General features: G+C 32.2%; 3 protein-coding genes across 4 annotated transcripts; all 3 read right to left on the bottom strand.

Annotated features, from left to right (window-relative positions):
• Positions 1-541: 541 nt before the first annotated feature.
• Positions 542-5128, bottom strand: LOC101494148 (glucan endo-1,3-beta-glucosidase 11). 2 transcript variants are annotated; one of them, XM_073367880.1, is made up of 5 exons: positions 4848-5128; positions 4178-4758; positions 3259-3801; positions 2229-2407; positions 542-743 (listed from the first exon to the last, which is right to left on the bottom strand). In XM_073367880.1, the coding sequence occupies exons 1-4, from the start codon at positions 4909-4911 to the stop codon at positions 2324-2326; spliced, it is 1272 nt and encodes a 423-aa protein (XP_073223981.1). In that variant the 5' UTR covers positions 4912-5128; the 3' UTR covers positions 542-743; positions 2229-2323. The 2 variants fall into 2 exon arrangements, with proteins under 2 accessions (XP_073223981.1, XP_012570000.1); XM_012714546.3 differs by having other exon boundaries at positions 2229-2392; positions 4848-5120.
• A 1799-nt stretch (positions 5129-6927) lies between these two features.
• On the bottom strand, positions 6928-11194 carry LOC101494573 (granule-bound starch synthase 1, chloroplastic/amyloplastic-like). Its single transcript, XM_004495457.4, has 14 exons — positions 11035-11194; positions 10537-10891; positions 10222-10302; positions 10029-10127; positions 9828-9917; positions 9623-9686; positions 9423-9523; positions 9139-9248; positions 8786-9029; positions 8515-8691; positions 8087-8278; positions 7745-7831; positions 7535-7663; positions 6928-7395 (listed from the first exon to the last, which is right to left on the bottom strand). Exons 2-14 carry the CDS (start codon positions 10867-10869, stop codon positions 7279-7281), a joined length of 1824 nt encoding a protein of 607 aa, XP_004495514.1. The 5' UTR covers positions 10870-10891; positions 11035-11194; the 3' UTR covers positions 6928-7278.
• Positions 11195-14768: 3574 nt separating this feature from the next.
• On the bottom strand, positions 14769-18487 carry LOC101494889 (uncharacterized). Its single transcript, XM_004495458.4, has 6 exons — positions 18033-18487; positions 17762-17930; positions 16998-17174; positions 16817-16900; positions 15904-15985; positions 14769-15505 (listed from the first exon to the last, which is right to left on the bottom strand). The coding sequence occupies exons 1-6, from the start codon at positions 18275-18277 to the stop codon at positions 15063-15065; spliced, it is 1200 nt and encodes a 399-aa protein (XP_004495515.1). The 5' UTR covers positions 18278-18487; the 3' UTR covers positions 14769-15062.
• Between the last annotated feature and the right edge of the window lie 237 nt (positions 18488-18724).

The raw sequence follows: 18724 nt of genomic DNA on the forward strand, positions 1-18724 counted from the left end.
AAACATCCTCCATCGACTCCCCGTTTTCTCAATTTCCACTTATCATCATTAGACAGATGCTCTTTCCCACAAATCTCACGTTATCACCGAATATCACAATTTAGTAGTAAAAAATTTCGACTCATTAGTGAAAAATAAGATAAATGAGTCAACCAAATACTTCAATCAATTTGCATGTTTTACATATTTTAAATAAACATTAGGACTATCAATATTATATTTCTGTTTTGACTTGTTAAATAATATTTCACGGTTAATAACTTTTTCTTGGACTCGGTCATCCAAAATTTTATATTCTATCCAAATTGAGTTCCATATTTATCGTCTGCTTACCCCTTAATACTCAAGTGTTATCTTTTTTCTTATTTAAGCCATTGAAATAATTGAACTGTTTGCTGTTGAATAATCATGTTAAAAGAGTTATCGTTTTGAACACCTGTTTGTTTTCGAAATTAATATTGATATTATTATAAGGTGCATGTATGTGATAGTCGTGGGGAATGGAGTTTGTTTTGCGAGTGAAAATTGAACGCAACAAATGTGAACAAGCGTAGCACATTATTATTATGAATGAATAATAATATCTCAAAATGAGAACCAATAAAATGGGATCTAATTCTATAATAATACATAAATAAATGAACTGGCAGGGCAGGGCACAAGGGTCTTGATGTCCACAACAAACTACCTTTCCTTCCTAGACCGGTAAGCGATATTATAAAGAGAAGATAAATGCATTCTCCCTGCAAAAGGAAAACATAGATAAAAAAAGGTTAACTTTCTTTTTGCTATTGCTGCCAACTAGCATGTGCAAGCCAACAATAAAGTGTCGGTTTCCCAACGTATAGTAGTACCTTTTACAGATGTCATATTAACTTATTATTTTTCACTATGGTGATATTAATATTCCAAAACTACCTTTGTATATGATGATATAAGTCTTCCATGATGCCCAACTTTTATCTATCATTAGATTGAGTAGTTCTATTGCATCTAATGGTGAACTATCCGCACAGTATGTTTTCTTGTTTCCTTTAGAAAACTTTCTCTGTGCATGTGCAAATGTGCAATGGCTACCATAAAACATACAAACATGAAATCGGCGCGGAACAACAACAAATTGTACCAATATCAACGTGACTGTCACTATTGTTGATTTTAAAGGAGACATCGCCATTCCCTTTTTTTCACTCAGCCAAAAAACGGAAACACCCATTTTCCGAAAGAGTGCCACAACAATTGTGATAGATCAAAGAGATTAAATGAAAGCAAGAAGCAGAAAATGTAAAAAATTAAATGTATCTAATCAATTAATCGTCAATAATTTCTATCTTGACCATCCATTAATTTTAAGCCCCAAATTGCAAGGTTTATGTTTTTTGTACATATCAAGGCTTCAAAATTTATCAAAGGTGATGTTGGAGTTTATGGTTGCTGTTTGGGACAGTGGTGGAGCAGTTACAAGAGGAGGAGACAGTGGTGGTTTTATGGCGCCGTCGAGTTCTATGGTGCTGCTGCGTTGAACAAAGATTTAGAGAAGAGACGGGTTGAGGTCGTAGACAGGCAGACAAAGGGGGAGAAGGAGGCAGTGGCGTGGTAATGGGTTTTGCAGGTATAACAACGGGCACAATGTGATTGTGGTTGCAATTGGATGCTCGTAAGTTCTGTGGAGGTGAAGAGACATTTTCTAGTGCATAATGCTTATGATATATCTGATTAGATAGAATCATCTATCGGTAGAGATATGATATAAAAATGTTGTGCACTATGGACAACCTAATTGGCTATTGTTAAAATGTTTTTATATTCAACAGCTTGTGTATGGGAGCCTTCCCCTCCAAAACTATGCTGCAAGATTGTCACTCATAACTCAATCTTTTTGTTCTAAAAAATAATCATAATTTGTGTATCTATTTTTCTTTGGAAAACTTTTTAGCTGCTTGCAATAATTGAATTTGTGTATTCATCAATTATTGATTCAATTATTGCAACCAGCTAACCTTGTATGAAGAAAAATTGATGTAATATGCTATAAGAAAGTAACGTAGAGACTTACTAAGATAGTATAGGCAAGCCATGAGAGAAAGTGTAATTTTTGGATCAAAATAATGATATCTATAGATAAAATGAGACAATGGTGACGTTTCATATTTGCCATTTGACAAGGGCTAAAATAATTCCAATAGCAAAGGACAAGCAAAGTGAAAAACAAAGTAAATAGATTTTACCTTTACTCCTTTTTCATTATGCCTTTACTCTTCTTCTCTCAATGACCATGATGCCCTAGTGTCTTCTTTGGAGACATTTTTTAAAGTGAAAATCCTCAAAACTTCAAAATCATCAATAACGGCAGCAGAAAGGATAAAGAAAGCCCAAGGAAACAATATCTCTCCTGAGTCAAAGAAAACTATCCATCAACGTTGTATTACAGTCACATCTTGTCCAAACCAAAGCTCCCAAATGGTTAAATTACTTACATGATTTTTTTGTTATTAAGTACTAACATTATTGACGCATTAGTTTTTATCAAAGAAGATTTTGATCATTATTATCAACCCCTTAAAACATAAAAATAGGCCCAATAAATAAATAAATAAAACGATACAAAATTGGGAATTATAATATTACTAATGTATATCAATCGTTTTTTTATGCAAATGTATATCAATCTAAAAGAAAATATATTTTTTTTCAAGATTTAAAACCTTGACATAAACAAATGGTTCCAACAGTACATTTAATTTAATGCGGTAGAATCTCTAAACTAGAACTAGAATTATAAACCCCATCAAATTCATAAGACGGAAAATGAAACCCCATCAATTTGGAAAGTGATGCCTTTAATTGAAAATGGAATCCTATACAGTTTTCTGCTGATTGTCAACAAGAAAAATTAATTTTCTGGTCCCACGTGAAATTAACAGCACAACTAAGTTCAGTCTATGGTTAATGAATATAACAGGATACTGCATTCATAAATCATCATTTGAACACAATTAATGTGAGATTTTCAAATATGCATATATCAATTAATTAATTAATTAATTAATTAATCATCTGAATTGTATTCAATTTACATGATTCAAAGTCATAGTTAACTGTGTTAGTGTTCTGAGAGATATTAATGAATTATGACACCTTATACTGATCAACACAACTTTATAACTATGACTTGCTCTCAATAAATATATAATTACTAATTGATCAACTATTTGAACTATGATAATAATGATAATAATAATAATAAGTGTTACTAACCAACGAAGTAGCTGAGGAAATGGACAAATAACCGGTGGATGAGGTCGGCGGATGAGGCGGCGCCCCCGAGCTAGTATCATTATTAACAGCATCATTTGAAGGAGGACTCGAAGAAGAAGAAGAAGAGGACGAAGAAGACAAAGAGAATCCAAGATTATAAGCAGGTGTACCATCAGGTTTAAACAATCCATAATTTCTTTCGGAAGTTGGTCCAGGTTTCATATTCTCATTAAAAAGGGCAAAAACGTAAATATTCAAATCAGAATTAGGTCTCAACGGCGTTCCTTTCTTACTACTAATCATCTTCACAACATTCCCGTTATACTTCCTCGCATTCTCAACCGTCGCACCCACTTCATCTTCGTCCCCTTTCGAAGGCCAACCGGTTTCCGATATATGTACCGGCAATTTCCCGTAACCTAATGAGCCAAGAGCCGAGTAAACCGCGTCGATCTGCGCGAACAGCATGTTGTCGTAGTGAAGGTTTGTAGACGGATCCACCATCCCTTCGTTCGGTTGAAACAGAACGTAATCCAACGGTATCTGTTCACAATAACATTCTAATTTTTTATTTTTATTTAAGATTTTAAATTACATCTTTTCATCACACAATAGTAGCTTATATTTCAATTTTTTACTAAAGTATTCGAAAGATTTGATAAAATTTATTCTCTATTTTAAGATGTATCATCATTTTAATTTTTGAAATCAAATTGCATATTTCATAAGCTTTCATAATAGAAAGTTACTCGAAAATTATTTTGAAGACTAATGCATTTTTATCAAGACAAAGACCAAAATAATAATAATAATTTGCATTTTGAATTTGAATGATTAATATAATAGTTTTCACTTAATCGAGATAAATAAACGTTTAGAATTAAAAATGTTAAATAAAAAGAGAAAATTCGATGAGTACCTGTTTGGGATTATCTTTATAAGCGAAGTAAGGATAAGCGTTGATTAAAAAAGGAGATCCAGTTTTGGCTTGGAAAGTGAGGATCGAAGCTAGGCACGGAGCTAGGTCAGGACGGAAGGTTCCAGAAGAAGGAGGATAAGATGTTTGTAGAATAGCCAAGGAGTGAGTTGTGGTAACAGTTATTTGTTTATGGAGTCCAAGGTTAATAAGTGCGGTGTGAACACTTTGCATAGCTGGAAGAAGATTCGAAGTGAGTGAAGTGTCGTTGAATGTAAGAACTTCATTTCCTACGAAAATGGAGGTTATGTTTGTGGATGGGAGATAGGGTTGGAGATTTGTTTTGATCCATGTTTGTGCTTTGTTTGTGTCTTTCATTTTCGAGAGGTACTCGTTTCCTAATCCAACCATGAATTCGATTCCTGTGTTTGCGAATGCTTTTAGAACCTTTGGATCTGCGTCGTAGAGTTTTACTTTTGTTGCTCCGATGCATTTTATTAGGGATACTACGTTTTCTGGTGATGGTAGGTTGTTTGCAATTTGACCGTAGTTTATTCCTATTGATTCAGATTTCGTTGCGAGTCCTGCATAGAAAGTACAAACGACGCCGTTTTCAATTATATATGTTAATTAACATGCTTGAGAGTAGTGGTAGCAATAGTTAGTTACTTACCGGTGATGAAAATGATAATGATGATGAAGGTGCAACTGTGAAGCTGGAATCTAGAATTATCCATGGATCTAAGAAAGGTGAAATTAGGAATGTGAATGAATGGATGGAGATTGGGTTGTGTGATGTTGAATGATTAATTAATGAAATGGGAAATATCTTGACTCCACTTCACACTCCACTTGAGTTGAGTTAAAGGAGACAGACATAGAAATAGAGAGAGAAGAAGGAGAGATAATATTTTGGTTCATTATTGGTAGAATTTTGTTAGGTACTAATACTAAAATCAAGTATAAATTTTATTTAAATAAATAACATAACTTTCAATTATTAGAAATTAAATATTATATCCAATAAAACTCAGTTATTTTAGAAATTTAGAGGGGAAAATGGTAATGGTTAGTTTTAGGGGTAAAAAGACATTCACTCGATTCTTACCAGTGTCATTAAAAAGATGTAAATATATATTTTCTTTAAATGTTTAATGAATTTTAAAGTATTTGTTATTCTAGACCCATAAATTTCATTGATAAAAAAAAATTAGAGAGAAAAATAATAAAAAAAGAAAAAGAGATTCCCCAGAAAAAGAATGGAAAACAAGACACGCGGAAAGAAAGCCGGAAAGATTGCCATACTTATAAACAAGACATTCGAATGAGATGCTTTGTTACTGAAGGAAGCCTCCTATCCTACTACTAATATTCTAACATTTGCTTTTTCCATAGTCCAAAAGAAAGAAACTATATAATTTTTTAAATAAAAGAGAGGAATAAAGGAAATGAAAGGATGGAAGGAAGGGAAGAAGAACATGCGATAATGCCCATTGGTCTTGATTGTTTGTGTAACTACGTGAGAGGTGAGAAACTGAGAATTGGCTAAATTGTTCATAAATTGTAAGTGTCATAAGTTTTTTAGGCTTACCTCTTTAGACTATGTTTGGAATAATCCATTTTTACAGTGACCCTTCACTTTTAACATAAAGCTACTACATATAGTTTTACTTTTACCGCGCGTGAAACTCTGCTGAATGTATTACCAAACACATGCTTAGTCTAATATGATTATTTCTTTTTCACGATAGGAAATCAATGCATATCATTATTAATCAAATTACTATTACAAAAGGGAAACATCATAAAAAGAGCGTTGACAAGTTATGGCCACCGTTTCCTTTGTAAGGGAATGAGCTAAATTATTGGTTTGATGTCCAAACTCAGAAATGAAGACTAAGAGTAATTTTAAATATGACATTAGAATAACTATTTTCTATGAAATCTGGATATTTTAAAAATAGCGACATATCCGTATCAGTACATATATGATATTGATACTTCACATATATTTGTATATATGTAACCTAGAAGTATTAGAATTATTATTTTTATTTTACAAAAATTAATTTATTTGATCATTTTGGAGTACTTTACAGATATTTGCGGCAAAGAAATAAAAATGGCGAGACACATTTTCTGAGAGATGTAAATGATCTAGATTAAGATGTCGTTACTACTTTTGAATTGAAAAAGTTATTGTTCGATGAAAAAGACTTATGGATGAGACAATTGAAAATGTTTTTAAATTGTTAGTTATTGAATTAAACTAATACTTATTTAAATTCTTTTAACGATATTTTTGTTGAAATACTAACACATGAATTAAAATATATTATACAAATTATGATAATTATAATTATATATTTACGAAGAATGGTCATTCAATTTTTCCTTATAAATATTTTATAATAAATATTTTGCAAACATATCAAAGCCATATTGTATCTTAAATTTTAAAAATTTCACATACTTATATATCCAACACTCACACTCGTACTTCGTAATTGGACTTCATAGCTGGATTCTGGATTCTCTCTCACAATGAATGGAGTTCAGGAGACCTATGATTCAAATAGGCAACACTATGATTCAAATATGTTAGTCTAGATTCTTGCGTGTAACTTTGGTTTGCATTTAGTCAGGTTTAAACTTTAGGAATGGTGTTTATCTTCAAAACTTCTCTTTTTTTTCTGATCAGTATCTTAAAAAACTTCAAGAGTAAATAAAGTGCGTGACTAATGCCAATAACATAAACACAAAAACATGACATGCTCCTTCATATAATTATGAAGTCCAAGACTAGATGCCATATGAACAACATGGAATAGGCCTTTATTCACTTAGAACTGCATTTTAACTTCCTATAACATTAACATATGTTCTTCAAATTTCATTGATTGCTTACAGGATCTTATTTCAAACAAACCTTACGTTAGTTTTAGCTATATATATACGTTGCTTGAAAAGGACCTTCAACTATGCTCCATTATAGAACAATTAGGTCCCTTCCTTAGAACCCATTCGCCTATTACGATCTTCAAGCTTGCGATACGATTTTGATCATGACCATATATATAAAATGACAATATCTTTGGTGATGCTCAAGGAGCTGCCACATTTTCCTTTCCAAAAGGAGCAATCTCCTCTCCATCGATTCCAGGTACGTTGCCTGTGACTTCTAGGCTCAACAGCGCCTTCTCCCATAGTTTGGCCGGTCGCTGTATCAGAAATCACATTAATGATTAACTGAACTGCATTTCCCTCCATCAATATTCATGCTTCTAGAGGTGTAAACATCTATTGTAGTGTGTTGTGAGAAAAATAAATAAAAGTTTCATAAAGTAACAGCATGATTACCTTCCATGAAAACTCTTGGGCCATGCAGTTCTGGATTATCTCTTTCATCTCTGGGGTACCGTAGGTTCGAAGGGCTCTTTTTACGGTATTTGCTAACTTATTTACATCATCGGGATCAAGAGTATCACACTACAGAACAATCCCAGTTATAATCTTTTGGTTTCACAAATCTATCAGAATTAGAACCAAAAAAAATCCTTATCTTCTTACCTGTGCGCTGAATGGTCCGGCGTGGAATCCAGTATAACCTTCTTTCACAGTGTCAACGAGGCCGCCAGTTGAGGAAACTATTGGCACCTGTTTCGAGCATTTTATTATGTTCAAACAATAAAAGTATTGTCATGGTCGAACATTGAGATCAAGATATGTAGTTAGGGAATTACATATTTGACACAGATACATGATTAAAAAAAGTCATATCAAGATCAGACGACTCACTTTATGACTTTGGTAAATCAGGTCGTTCGATTTTGATCGAACAATCGTGATTGCATGAATGTAGGAAATCCAAATCTAAAATGGAGGGATAAAAAGGCACATAATAAACTCTACCGTTCCATATGGCATGGCATGCAACTGAACTAGACCACATGGCTCAAATCTACTTGGGATCACTATAAAGTCAGCTCCAGCAATAATTTTGTGAGCCAAGGGGCTGTTGAATTTTGTTATCCCTATTGCCTTGTCAGGATACATTACCTCCAGCTGCTCAATTGGCTTCTCCATGATCTTTTTGCCTGTTCCCTGAAGTAAAAAGAATATAAATCATTAGCATAGCTTTGTTTAGGTAACAGTATCATACAAATGCTCATGTACAAGTTATTTTTATAACTAAACATAAAATCAAATCAAATTGTTTTCATATAAGTTATTAACTGTTTTTATAAGCATTGCATTGATAGCTTATGGAAATATGCTAAAACTTATGGACATTTAGTCAATCCAAACAGGTCTAAAAAATATCGAATGAAGACACTTACAAGAACTATTATCTGAACATTCTGGTCAATGAACTTTGCGATAGCTTCAACGAGAATATCCGAACCTTTCTGCTCTTCTAGCCTGCCAATGAACCCTATCAATGGGATACTCCTGTCAACAGGCAACCCAATCTCTGCTTGAAGAGCTTCTTTCAACAGAGATTTTGCTTGGGTGACCTAAAAATGACAGTTTTAATGAGCATCAGTTAGTTTCGATGGTCCATGTCAATGAGGAATTCAATCCATGTTAAACAAAGAAGGCGCAACTTACGGTTGTTGCATCATAATGTAAGCCTATGTATCTATCAGTTTGCGGACTCCACTCTCGATGATCCATGCCATTCACGATACCAGTGATACCAGTTGAACGAATGATATTGTCCAACTCCACACCTCTGTCCTCTCCGGAAATAAGTTCCTTGGCATAATGTGGACTTACAGTGAACACTCGGTCGGATTCTAATATTCCAGCCTTCATCCAATTGAGTTTCCTTCCTTTCACAGGCTTATCATACCTAAAAAAGAAACAAAAGAAAAACATATATGGTTGGCAACAGTAAGTAAAGTGAATGAACAAAAGATCGATGGTCTAATGCGATTTTTAGAAGGATAACCGTATCATACCCATCAAAGAAGTCGAGAGAGCTTCTGAACTCATTAGGTAAATTGAGAAGGGAAAACTCTGAGAAGGCATGTCTACCCTGGTAGGCTATGTTATGAATACAAAAGGCTACCTGCCATGATTACCAAGAATGTCAGCCTCACTATAATGAAAAAGCGAGATATGCTAAACGAGTTTGACTAAATCACGGTAACTCTTTGATTCATCATGATTTTGACATTTTCACTGCAAATCTAAGCATGCACTAAATAGATTTTGTACACCACAAAAGTAAACAAATCCTCACCTTTGCATTGTTGTAAATCCCCCTAGGCTTGTACATTGACTTCAAGTAGCATGGAAGAAGAGCCGTGTGCCAATCATTGGCTACGAAGATTACATCTTCGCCTGTGAGAAGACATAAAAAGCTTGTAAACTTAGGTTGATGTTCATTCTCAAATAAATATTTAAGATCAAGAAATTAAAAAAACCAGCAGAGAGCCACACCATATGGTCCTGAGAAATATTTGCTGCTGTTTAAGTTCAAAACCCTTGGTGCCTCAAGTGCAGCCTAAAAGTTGTTAAGCACATTAATAATGATCATATCAAGGAATTCAACAATGTCCTCAAATACATGTCTCAAGACTTCTACAAAGATTAATAGAGGGTAAAGTAGTATTTATAGGTAGAAAATAGAAAGCAAAAAAGGTACCTGGCACAACAAACTGAATCTAAGTTGGTTATCTTTATAATCAATACCAGTTTTAGGGCCATAGAGTTTTGAACCGGTTTTCCCCCACACCTTTGAGATTCAAAATGCCAAAAAATAAAGTCAGTTTAACAGTCTCAGCATATCCGATCCTATAAACATTCCATTGATTGATGAAAACTAATAAAAGCATAGAAATACAACCTTCTCAAGGAAAAAAGGGTGATCCACGAAAACACGATCAACTCCTCTCTTGTAGCAGTGAAAGAAACGCACAGTTTCTATTCTATCTCCAACTTTGATCTACCAACAACAACCAAAAATTGAAATCATTAACAAGGGATAATTAATTCCTACTACTCCCAAGATTTATACATAAAAATAGAAAATCATATACCTCCACCGTGACATTAGTATCCCATGCATCCTTGTATTGATCATAACGTGGTGACACAGTCATAACACGGTGTCCATTTCCCTAAACAAATTAATTATCACAAAATATAAAGTTAAAAAAATAATGTCAATCTATAGCAAAAAACTTCATATTGAAAGTGAATCTCGTGTCCGTTGTTGAATCAGATACAATAGAGATGTAAGAGTGTTTCAAAGAGTAATACGATAGTTTAGCCCACATTAACACATAATTATATTTAGTGCATTACAGTGAGTTTGTGAGAAACAGGGTGTTTGTTTGATAATTGAAACTTACGGCCAAAACAGGTGGAAGTCCTCCAAGAACATCACCAAGTCCTCCAGTTTTACTCCAAGGTCCAACTTCAGCTCCAACAAACACCAAGTTCATTCCACACACTATTTTCCCCAAACAGTTTTTTTCACTCCTCTTGTTAGAACAAGTATTGGTAGCACGTGCGGTTCGCACGTGAAGCTTATTTAGAGGTCTCAAACCAACATAAGTAAATGCTTGGTTATTAAGAGTTATATTCTGAGGCAAATTCAGTTTAGGATCTGTTGTTCTTCCTCCCTGTTGATAATTGAGGCACGCGCTTCTCGACACTACACAAGAACCCGTCACAGTTGCCATTTTTATGTCAAAAAAACTCCTTCTGCATATATCAAACCAAAATTAAAATTACTTACTTACTTAGTAGAATAATACTAGTAGTACTTAATTAATTAAGTAGAGAGTGACGTGGCGGTAAAATGAGTTAGTTAGTTAGTTATTAGAGATAGTGATAATGAGACACACCGGTGAGAGAAGAGAAGAGTGGGCGGCAGCGGAAGATGAAATGAAATGAAGTGAAATAGGTTTTAGTGCGCAGCTGGTAACATTGATCATAGAGAGTGGCATTTTGTAGTAGTAGTGGGAGAAGAGAAGAGTGCCACCCACGCAATGGTGTTTGCTACATTTCGACACATGGCAAAACAAGCACAAATGTCACCAAACCTTCAAATTATAAATATTACTCAAAACTAATTTTAAATTTTATAAATTGACAACTGTACATGTAAAATTATTAAATAATAATATTTATATTTAAATTTTTATTCTCAAATATTATAATATGATATATTGATTGAATATTTGATTATTTATGTTGATTTCAAGTCGTTGTCATTAGAATGTATATTAAGTTTTTTATAAAATTTTAATTTTTTAATTAATTAATTTGTAATTAATACATAATTATAATTATTTATAAATTTATTTTTTGAAGTGATATAATTTTATAGATAAATTTGTTATTTGAAAGATAATATTGAGATGGAATCAATATGAATAAACTATATATTTAATTATAATGTCTCATCAAAATATCTAATAACAAAAATTGTAGATGAACTAATGGAGTTTTGATTGCAATTGTCATAGAAAAATAAACTCTCAATCAATTTTTAGAAAAATAATTAAACCAAAAAGAATTTGAGTGAGATGCATATTATGATTATTGAAGTTAAACGTGAAATTATCTTAGTCTATCTTAGTCTAAATCATAAAATTATATTAAAATTTATTATGATTATTGAAATTAAATGTGAATATCTTTTAATCTAGATCATTAAATTAAATAAAAATTTATTATTTTCTTCTTTATTTGATCAATAATAAAACTCATTATAAAATTTTAAAAATCTATAACTAAAAATGATTGAAATGAGATTATAACTAAAAATAATTTGACATTATAACATTTAAAAACATAAAAAATTATCTAATTTGGTTTTTTTTTTTAAATGAAAGAATCAATCTGATATATTCATGTAACATATAGGATACATTTTACAAAACATTTTTAATCGTGGGTCCTACTAAAAACTTTATTTTCTTTCTTTTTTTCATACAAACTAAATTATAGAAATATCTTGAAGTTTGAGTTTTCTTTCCACCTGTCTTTCAATCTAACCAAACCACACAGTAAATATCCTTTGATACATCTTTTAGTTTGTTTATTTAATAATTTAAACATTATTTTTTATAGATTGTTAAGAAAAAGTTGTTCTTTAACTATTTTATGTTGTGAATATTTAAAAAAATATATAAATATTTATAAAAAATAACTTTTTAGAAGCTACTACAGATAATTTTATATATAAATTATTTTTTAGGTTCTCATGCAAAAAAAAAACTGTATCAAACAGAAGAAATTTTTTAAAAAGGATTATTTCTTTCAAAGAGAGTTAGTTTTTAGATTGAAAAAATAAATTAGCTAAATGAACCATTGAGAGGCCGTTCAATAGTTATTTGAATTGAAACAACCAACTGCCTATATTTCATTTCACTCACTAGCATTCTCTGTTTTTGCCACTATTCAATTCAGTCACCAAATTTTTCAATAAATAAAATATTATATATATATATATATATATATATATATGTGTGTGTGTGGGGGACTTCCTTGCTTGGCTTGTTGTGTGTACCTTGAAACACATAAATTTTTAGTTTCGAATTTCATGAGTCGTCAGATGAAAGACAGAAAGGACGAGCAAATGCCTCATGATCCGTTTCAATCATCGTTCAGATTTATCCACAACCAAACATAACCACAGGGAGGGTCCACTACTCGGAAACCGAATAACAGACACCTGGGAAAGGTCCACATGAATGTCTTTTCTTATGCTTGAACGGCTGGGAAGGGTTTTCCCTTATTTATAGCATTTTTCATTGCGATGATTTTGAAAAATAAATAATTTTACGTTCTTAGATCATGCTAACATGATTATTCACAAATTTAATAACAGGACTTACACTTAACAGGTTTAATCTAAAAATCATTACAGAATAACTTTTAAAAAATTATATTGATATTCTTAATATTTTACAGTCCATTAAATATTTATCTTTGATGGACATAATTTATAAAAACATAATCGTTTTTTCCGCTATTTGTATTAAAAAATTTATCAATTTTTAAAGGCTTCAGAATTGATTTTAGCATATTTAAAAATTATTGATTTATTAATGGTTAGTTTGTAATTTGAAATTAGAGTTTTAAATTTTAAAAACTTGATTTTGTGTTTTATGCCACTAATAACTGTAAAAAGGTTAAAGACTAATTGAGAAACAAAGGAACACTAAAAAAAACATTTTTAAAAAGAATTATTTCAATAGTAAATCCTTTTTAAACATAGTTTGGCCAAAACACCTAATTTATCAATTGTCTAACCATATAACAATATTCACTTTTTCACATAACATTCAAATAAGTTAATATAAAAGCAAATGTGTTTGATAATAAAAAAACTTTGGGAGGTGCTTATTTGTGTGTTGTATTTTTACGTTTATGGATTAATATTTATTACTTATTTTATGAGTGTTTATATAAAAAAAAATCATTTGTGTGAATGGGAATAAAATAATTATCTCAAAAATAAAATTGTGATTTTACATATAATTTTGAGGAAATAATTATATGTAAGATTTCCTCATAAAATGTGCATCTCAAATTGGTCCATCTATTTTTTAACATATTATGCCAATTAATTTCTATATGTTTCAAATTTTACACATTAGTCTAGTTATTTTTTAAATTTTGCAAATTGGTCCTATTTTTTCAAAACGAATGTGTAGCCATTCTTAAATTTTTTCAAAAATACCTCTAATTATTCAAAATTTGCAGTTTGAGCCGACTATTTTTTATAATTTATGAATCAGTCTCTATAGTTTTAAATTTTGCAAATTAATCGTTCAATATTTTTAGAAAAAATAAATTTGATCCAAAACTTTTAGATATCTCATTTTAACATATACTTCCACTCTAAAACTTTTAAATTTACAAAAATAACACAACAAAATAAACTTTTAAATTTACAAAAATAACACAACAAAATTTAAGAATGAAGGATTATAATTACTTTATCGAAACAAAAATATAATAAATAAAGAAAATTTAATTGAAACATTTAAATTATCAATAATTTTTAATTTCCCAATATCTCTAATCACTTCACTTCATTCAAACACACTCCAACAATTCAAATCAGATATTTGAATAGAATTCGGGTTCAAAATAGGAGCATTTCATTTTATCAATATGTAATAAGTCAGCTTAGTCCAGAAATCAGCACATGCATGAAGCAATGGCTTCACAATGAATATGTACAACCCGAAGCTTCCACGGAAGAAGAGAGTTCTGCAATATCACCAGTGTAAGCGAGCCATAGTGATTCACATGCATGCTACCAAAAACTGAAAATAGGCTCATGCCAGCATCTGATGGAAGAAAATTAAGCAACCTATTTAGAGTTGCATAGACACTTTAAATAATTTTTTATGAATTTGGCGTTTTTCACTTCAATACATCTTTTAATAAACTTAAGGTATATTCATGATAAAGAAGCTGAATAAGTTGATATGCAAAAGAGGTTACTGTTTTATCTTTATACTTGTTAAAATATTCTTTTAATAGTTCTTCTATTACAAGTTTATTCAATGACTCATTGAAAACTACCTTAATTTGTTCAATGTGGAAAAAAGAAGACATCTGAATCAAGAAAAACCTGAATAATATTGATGTTATTTATGCAGCACGAGAATCTTCAATGACTTAAATATACAATGTCCCTATTTCCACTTAAAAGCTGCATCATTATCTTCAAACAAATGGAGAAAAAGAATAATATCATTTCTCTCAAACCATGGCTGCCAACTAGATACTGAGTAAACATTTGGTTGAAGGCAAGAAATTCACATCTCAGTGTCTACCTCTATTGCCACAAATTACTCGGCCAGTATTTCCTCGACAAGAAACAAAAAGAAAAGCAGAATGTACCCACATGTCACAACCTCCTTCCGAATTTTCCAAACCTTCGGGCTATTCCAAATATAACTGCCTTAGTCACTAGCCCTTGGTCAAGAGTGCAGGCGAGGGCAATGGCCCCGCCAACAACTAGAAGCTTAGGTATACTTCTCCCGATCGGTTTGTCAGAAGAATCTTCTTGATTTTCAGTCTCCAACAAGTTACTGGTTGAGTCTTCCACAGATCTCACATAGTCAGCTGTTACTTTGGTGTTGAATTTAGCAGCATTAGCACATCGTGACAATGGAACACCAGAATCCCTTTCTTTCTTATAGGTACGTAGTCCTGGATCGAACTTCTTAACTGCTCCCCACATACCCTGACGAACTCCAAGCTTTGCGATTTCCCAGGGTATGCCCATATCTTCATAATGAAACAGTAACACTTCACATGAAGTCAGCTGGCCATCGTTTCGTGATTTAACTGGTACACATATGCAAGTTAACAATATTTTGGAGAAGAAAATCGAGGATAACATCATTTGCACAAATTGCAGGTTTAAGTGTGATGTTGGAGAACAAAATTGAGGATAACATCATCTGAAATCCTTCACTGGATTTTGTCTCAACAAAAAATAAATAAAATGGTGGAAAAAAAATGTCTGCATGCTAGCTTTCAGTTGCATATTAAAACTGTTTTTTAATCCAAGGACCAAGATTACGAAAAACAAATTGTGTTCAAGAGAACATTGTTGTACAGGTACACATTGGTAAGCTTTTCTAATATCATAGCTGATAATTTCAAAATGTACACATGTTACACATGAGATGTTAGTTAAATATAGAGCACTTTCAAGAATTCAGAGCTAAATTGTCAGTTACCTGCACGAACACAATAGCTCGAATAATATAGATCTACTCTTTTAGGTTTGCTGTGCCTTGGCATAGAGGAACAAGGTACTCCCTGAAGTAGAGAAATAAGCCATAAGTTGATATAAAAAACTAGAAATATGACAAAGAAACTCCTCTAAAAAAATTAAGATTATCATGATTATCTAATAGCTGCTATTATCTGAAATAGGAAATAGTATGTTAAATTCCAATAAGTTAGTTTAACACTGCTCAAGACTCGAGTCAAATGTACTAAACATCATGCAGCATTCTTTGCAATACAAACTTTTCCGGATTTAAAATTTTAGCCTTCCATTACAACAATGTTGATGAAAAATCTAGAAAAAAAAATAGTTGGTTAACTATTCATGGACAAAATGATATTGTGCATAAATCCAAATCCCATATTCAAGAAAAAAATATATGTTCCAAATCCCAAGACACAACTTATTATCAAGACTTCAGAAGAAAACACGCCAATAGAAGCATTACATAATAGAGTGATCCAAGAAATCAATATCTGAGACAAAAATAATCTTTTTGTACTGAAGTGCTATAAAATCTATGAGGCGTTCGAAAAAAATTAAGCTTATTTTATGATATAAATACTTGTGCAAGTTTCCAAAGAACCATATAAAATTGCTAACCATATATAACATTTAATCAATTTCCCTAAGATAAATTATAGAAATGCTACTGAGTTTATGAGGAGTTTACTCTCATTCTATCTTTGATTATTATAGAATTAGTTTATATAAAAGAAAAGCTATCATATCATAAACACTAATCAAACTCTCCTGAATACTTGTTTTTATCTCATCTTCAAGGCTTAGAGCTAACAAGGTGAACACCGGCACACTCACACACCAATAGACAGAAGACACAATAATCCGCGATTGCATACCTTAGTCACGCAATAGTAAGCTCGCTCTGCATCCCAAATTCGACGACCTATGATATATTCTCTATCACTGCAAAAGAAGGGAAACTGTAGCAAACAAAAACAATAGAATATGAGAATGGCAAGAAAGTCACTCAAAAGTCATAGCTAAGTTTACAACTCACAATACAAGTTGCATACTAACCTTGCGCACCCAATGCACAATCATTGTTCCAGTGACCTCACACTCTTGAATAGTTGACGCATGTATAAGCATATCGTCCCACCTCAATCGGTACTCATCATCCCAAAAGAAATCCCTAACCAGCTCCGGGCTCGCATTTTCAAACACTGTTCTACTGCGATATTGTGGCGGTCCACTCTAACAAACAAAAATAACAAACCCATTATAAATATCTAAGAGTGAATCACAAATTTAGTTGCTAAAATTGTAGGGTAGTGTTAGCTTTATCTCTTTATCTTTACAAAATTAGCTTGTAAGGTGAGGAGTATCACTTTTTTATGAGACTTAGGTTTTACTCAATACAACCAGTGTTACCAAAAATCCACCATAAAACACCATGACACTGCCGTCCTCACAAATTGGCCTGGCAGTTGTCAAAAACCCGCAATCCACCTTGGCTAATATGATAGGTCGCCTAAATGTAAGGCTATAACACCATATTAGGTATTTTTTTTTTATATTTGTCTTAACTCATCATTACAAAATCAGCTTGCATTCTGAAGAGCGCCATTCTTTATCAATTCTTTTCAAGCCTTACCTCTTGTGGAACTTGTGCTTTTCCATTTATAGGCAATTATATAAAAAAATTTAAGCATGCATACTGTGAGTTTGTTATATCTGTTTCTAATATATCTCGCTAATGTATTTTTTTAAATATTATTAATTTGAGTGACTAAATTACAATTTCTACTATTAATTGGTAATTCACCGAAATTAAGGAGTACCTCTTGGTCCCTACGCCAAGCTTGGTAACTCATAGTTGGTGTAGAACGATCCATCATCTGAATCCAAGCGGGCCCACCATCTTTTTCCTCAACCAACTTACTTAAATAACGCAAATCATGTTCCGTCACTACACACTTCAATCCCTTTTCACTTTCCGAAGAACCAGAACTGCACGTGACATGCACGCACGAGTAAGAAAATACAAACACTTAACTAAAAACGGTTACAAATTAAAACGAAATGAAATGCAGATCCAAATGAAAATTGAACCTGGTGGAGTATGATGAACCGGGTTGACTTTGAAGGTCCGAATCAGTATTCCAAGGGACCCGAAACTTGAAGAATTGAGTCCAAGAATAGTTATTCGGGTCGATGGCCCATTTAGGTTTCCAGGCCCAACCAACAACAACACCGAAGATAACGGCAATCCATAGGGGAGCTATGAAAGTAACGAGGCTTCCAATTATGTCCATAACAACAACGGAGGATTGGTGAAAAACTCCGATTAAAGACATGGAAACGAAGAGTTGTTATAAATTAATCCTCGGTGGAATCGAAAGGATAAGCGTGAGAGTACAGCGATTATTGTTGTTGTTGAAAGTGGAAGAATTGGAACCAATGAATGAGAGAGGAATTGTAGTAAAGTGGGAACAACAAGATGGATAAATAATAAAAGTGAGGGATGAGTCAGAAAAAAAGATATGGGTTTCTTCAATAGCTGTAACAAGGTGCCCAATAGGAAATTGAGGAGCCGTTAAGGATAAGGATCATTTGATAAGCGGTCAAAAAACGACTTCCTTGATTATCATAGGCCCCACTATATTTTATAGAATCATAATTTTATTTCATTTAATGTAATGGCATCAACTATTTTTCGATAATTTTTTTATCCTATATATAATTCAAATAGTATTTCACTTATTTTACTAACATAATCAAATTATTTTTTATTGAGGCAACCT

The sequence above is a fragment of the Cicer arietinum genome, chromosome 4 (genome assembly GCF_000331145.2).
Source record: "Cicer arietinum cultivar CDC Frontier isolate Library 1 chromosome 4, Cicar.CDCFrontier_v2.0, whole genome shotgun sequence".
NCBI classification, from domain to species: Eukaryota; Viridiplantae; Streptophyta; class Magnoliopsida; order Fabales; family Fabaceae; genus Cicer; species Cicer arietinum.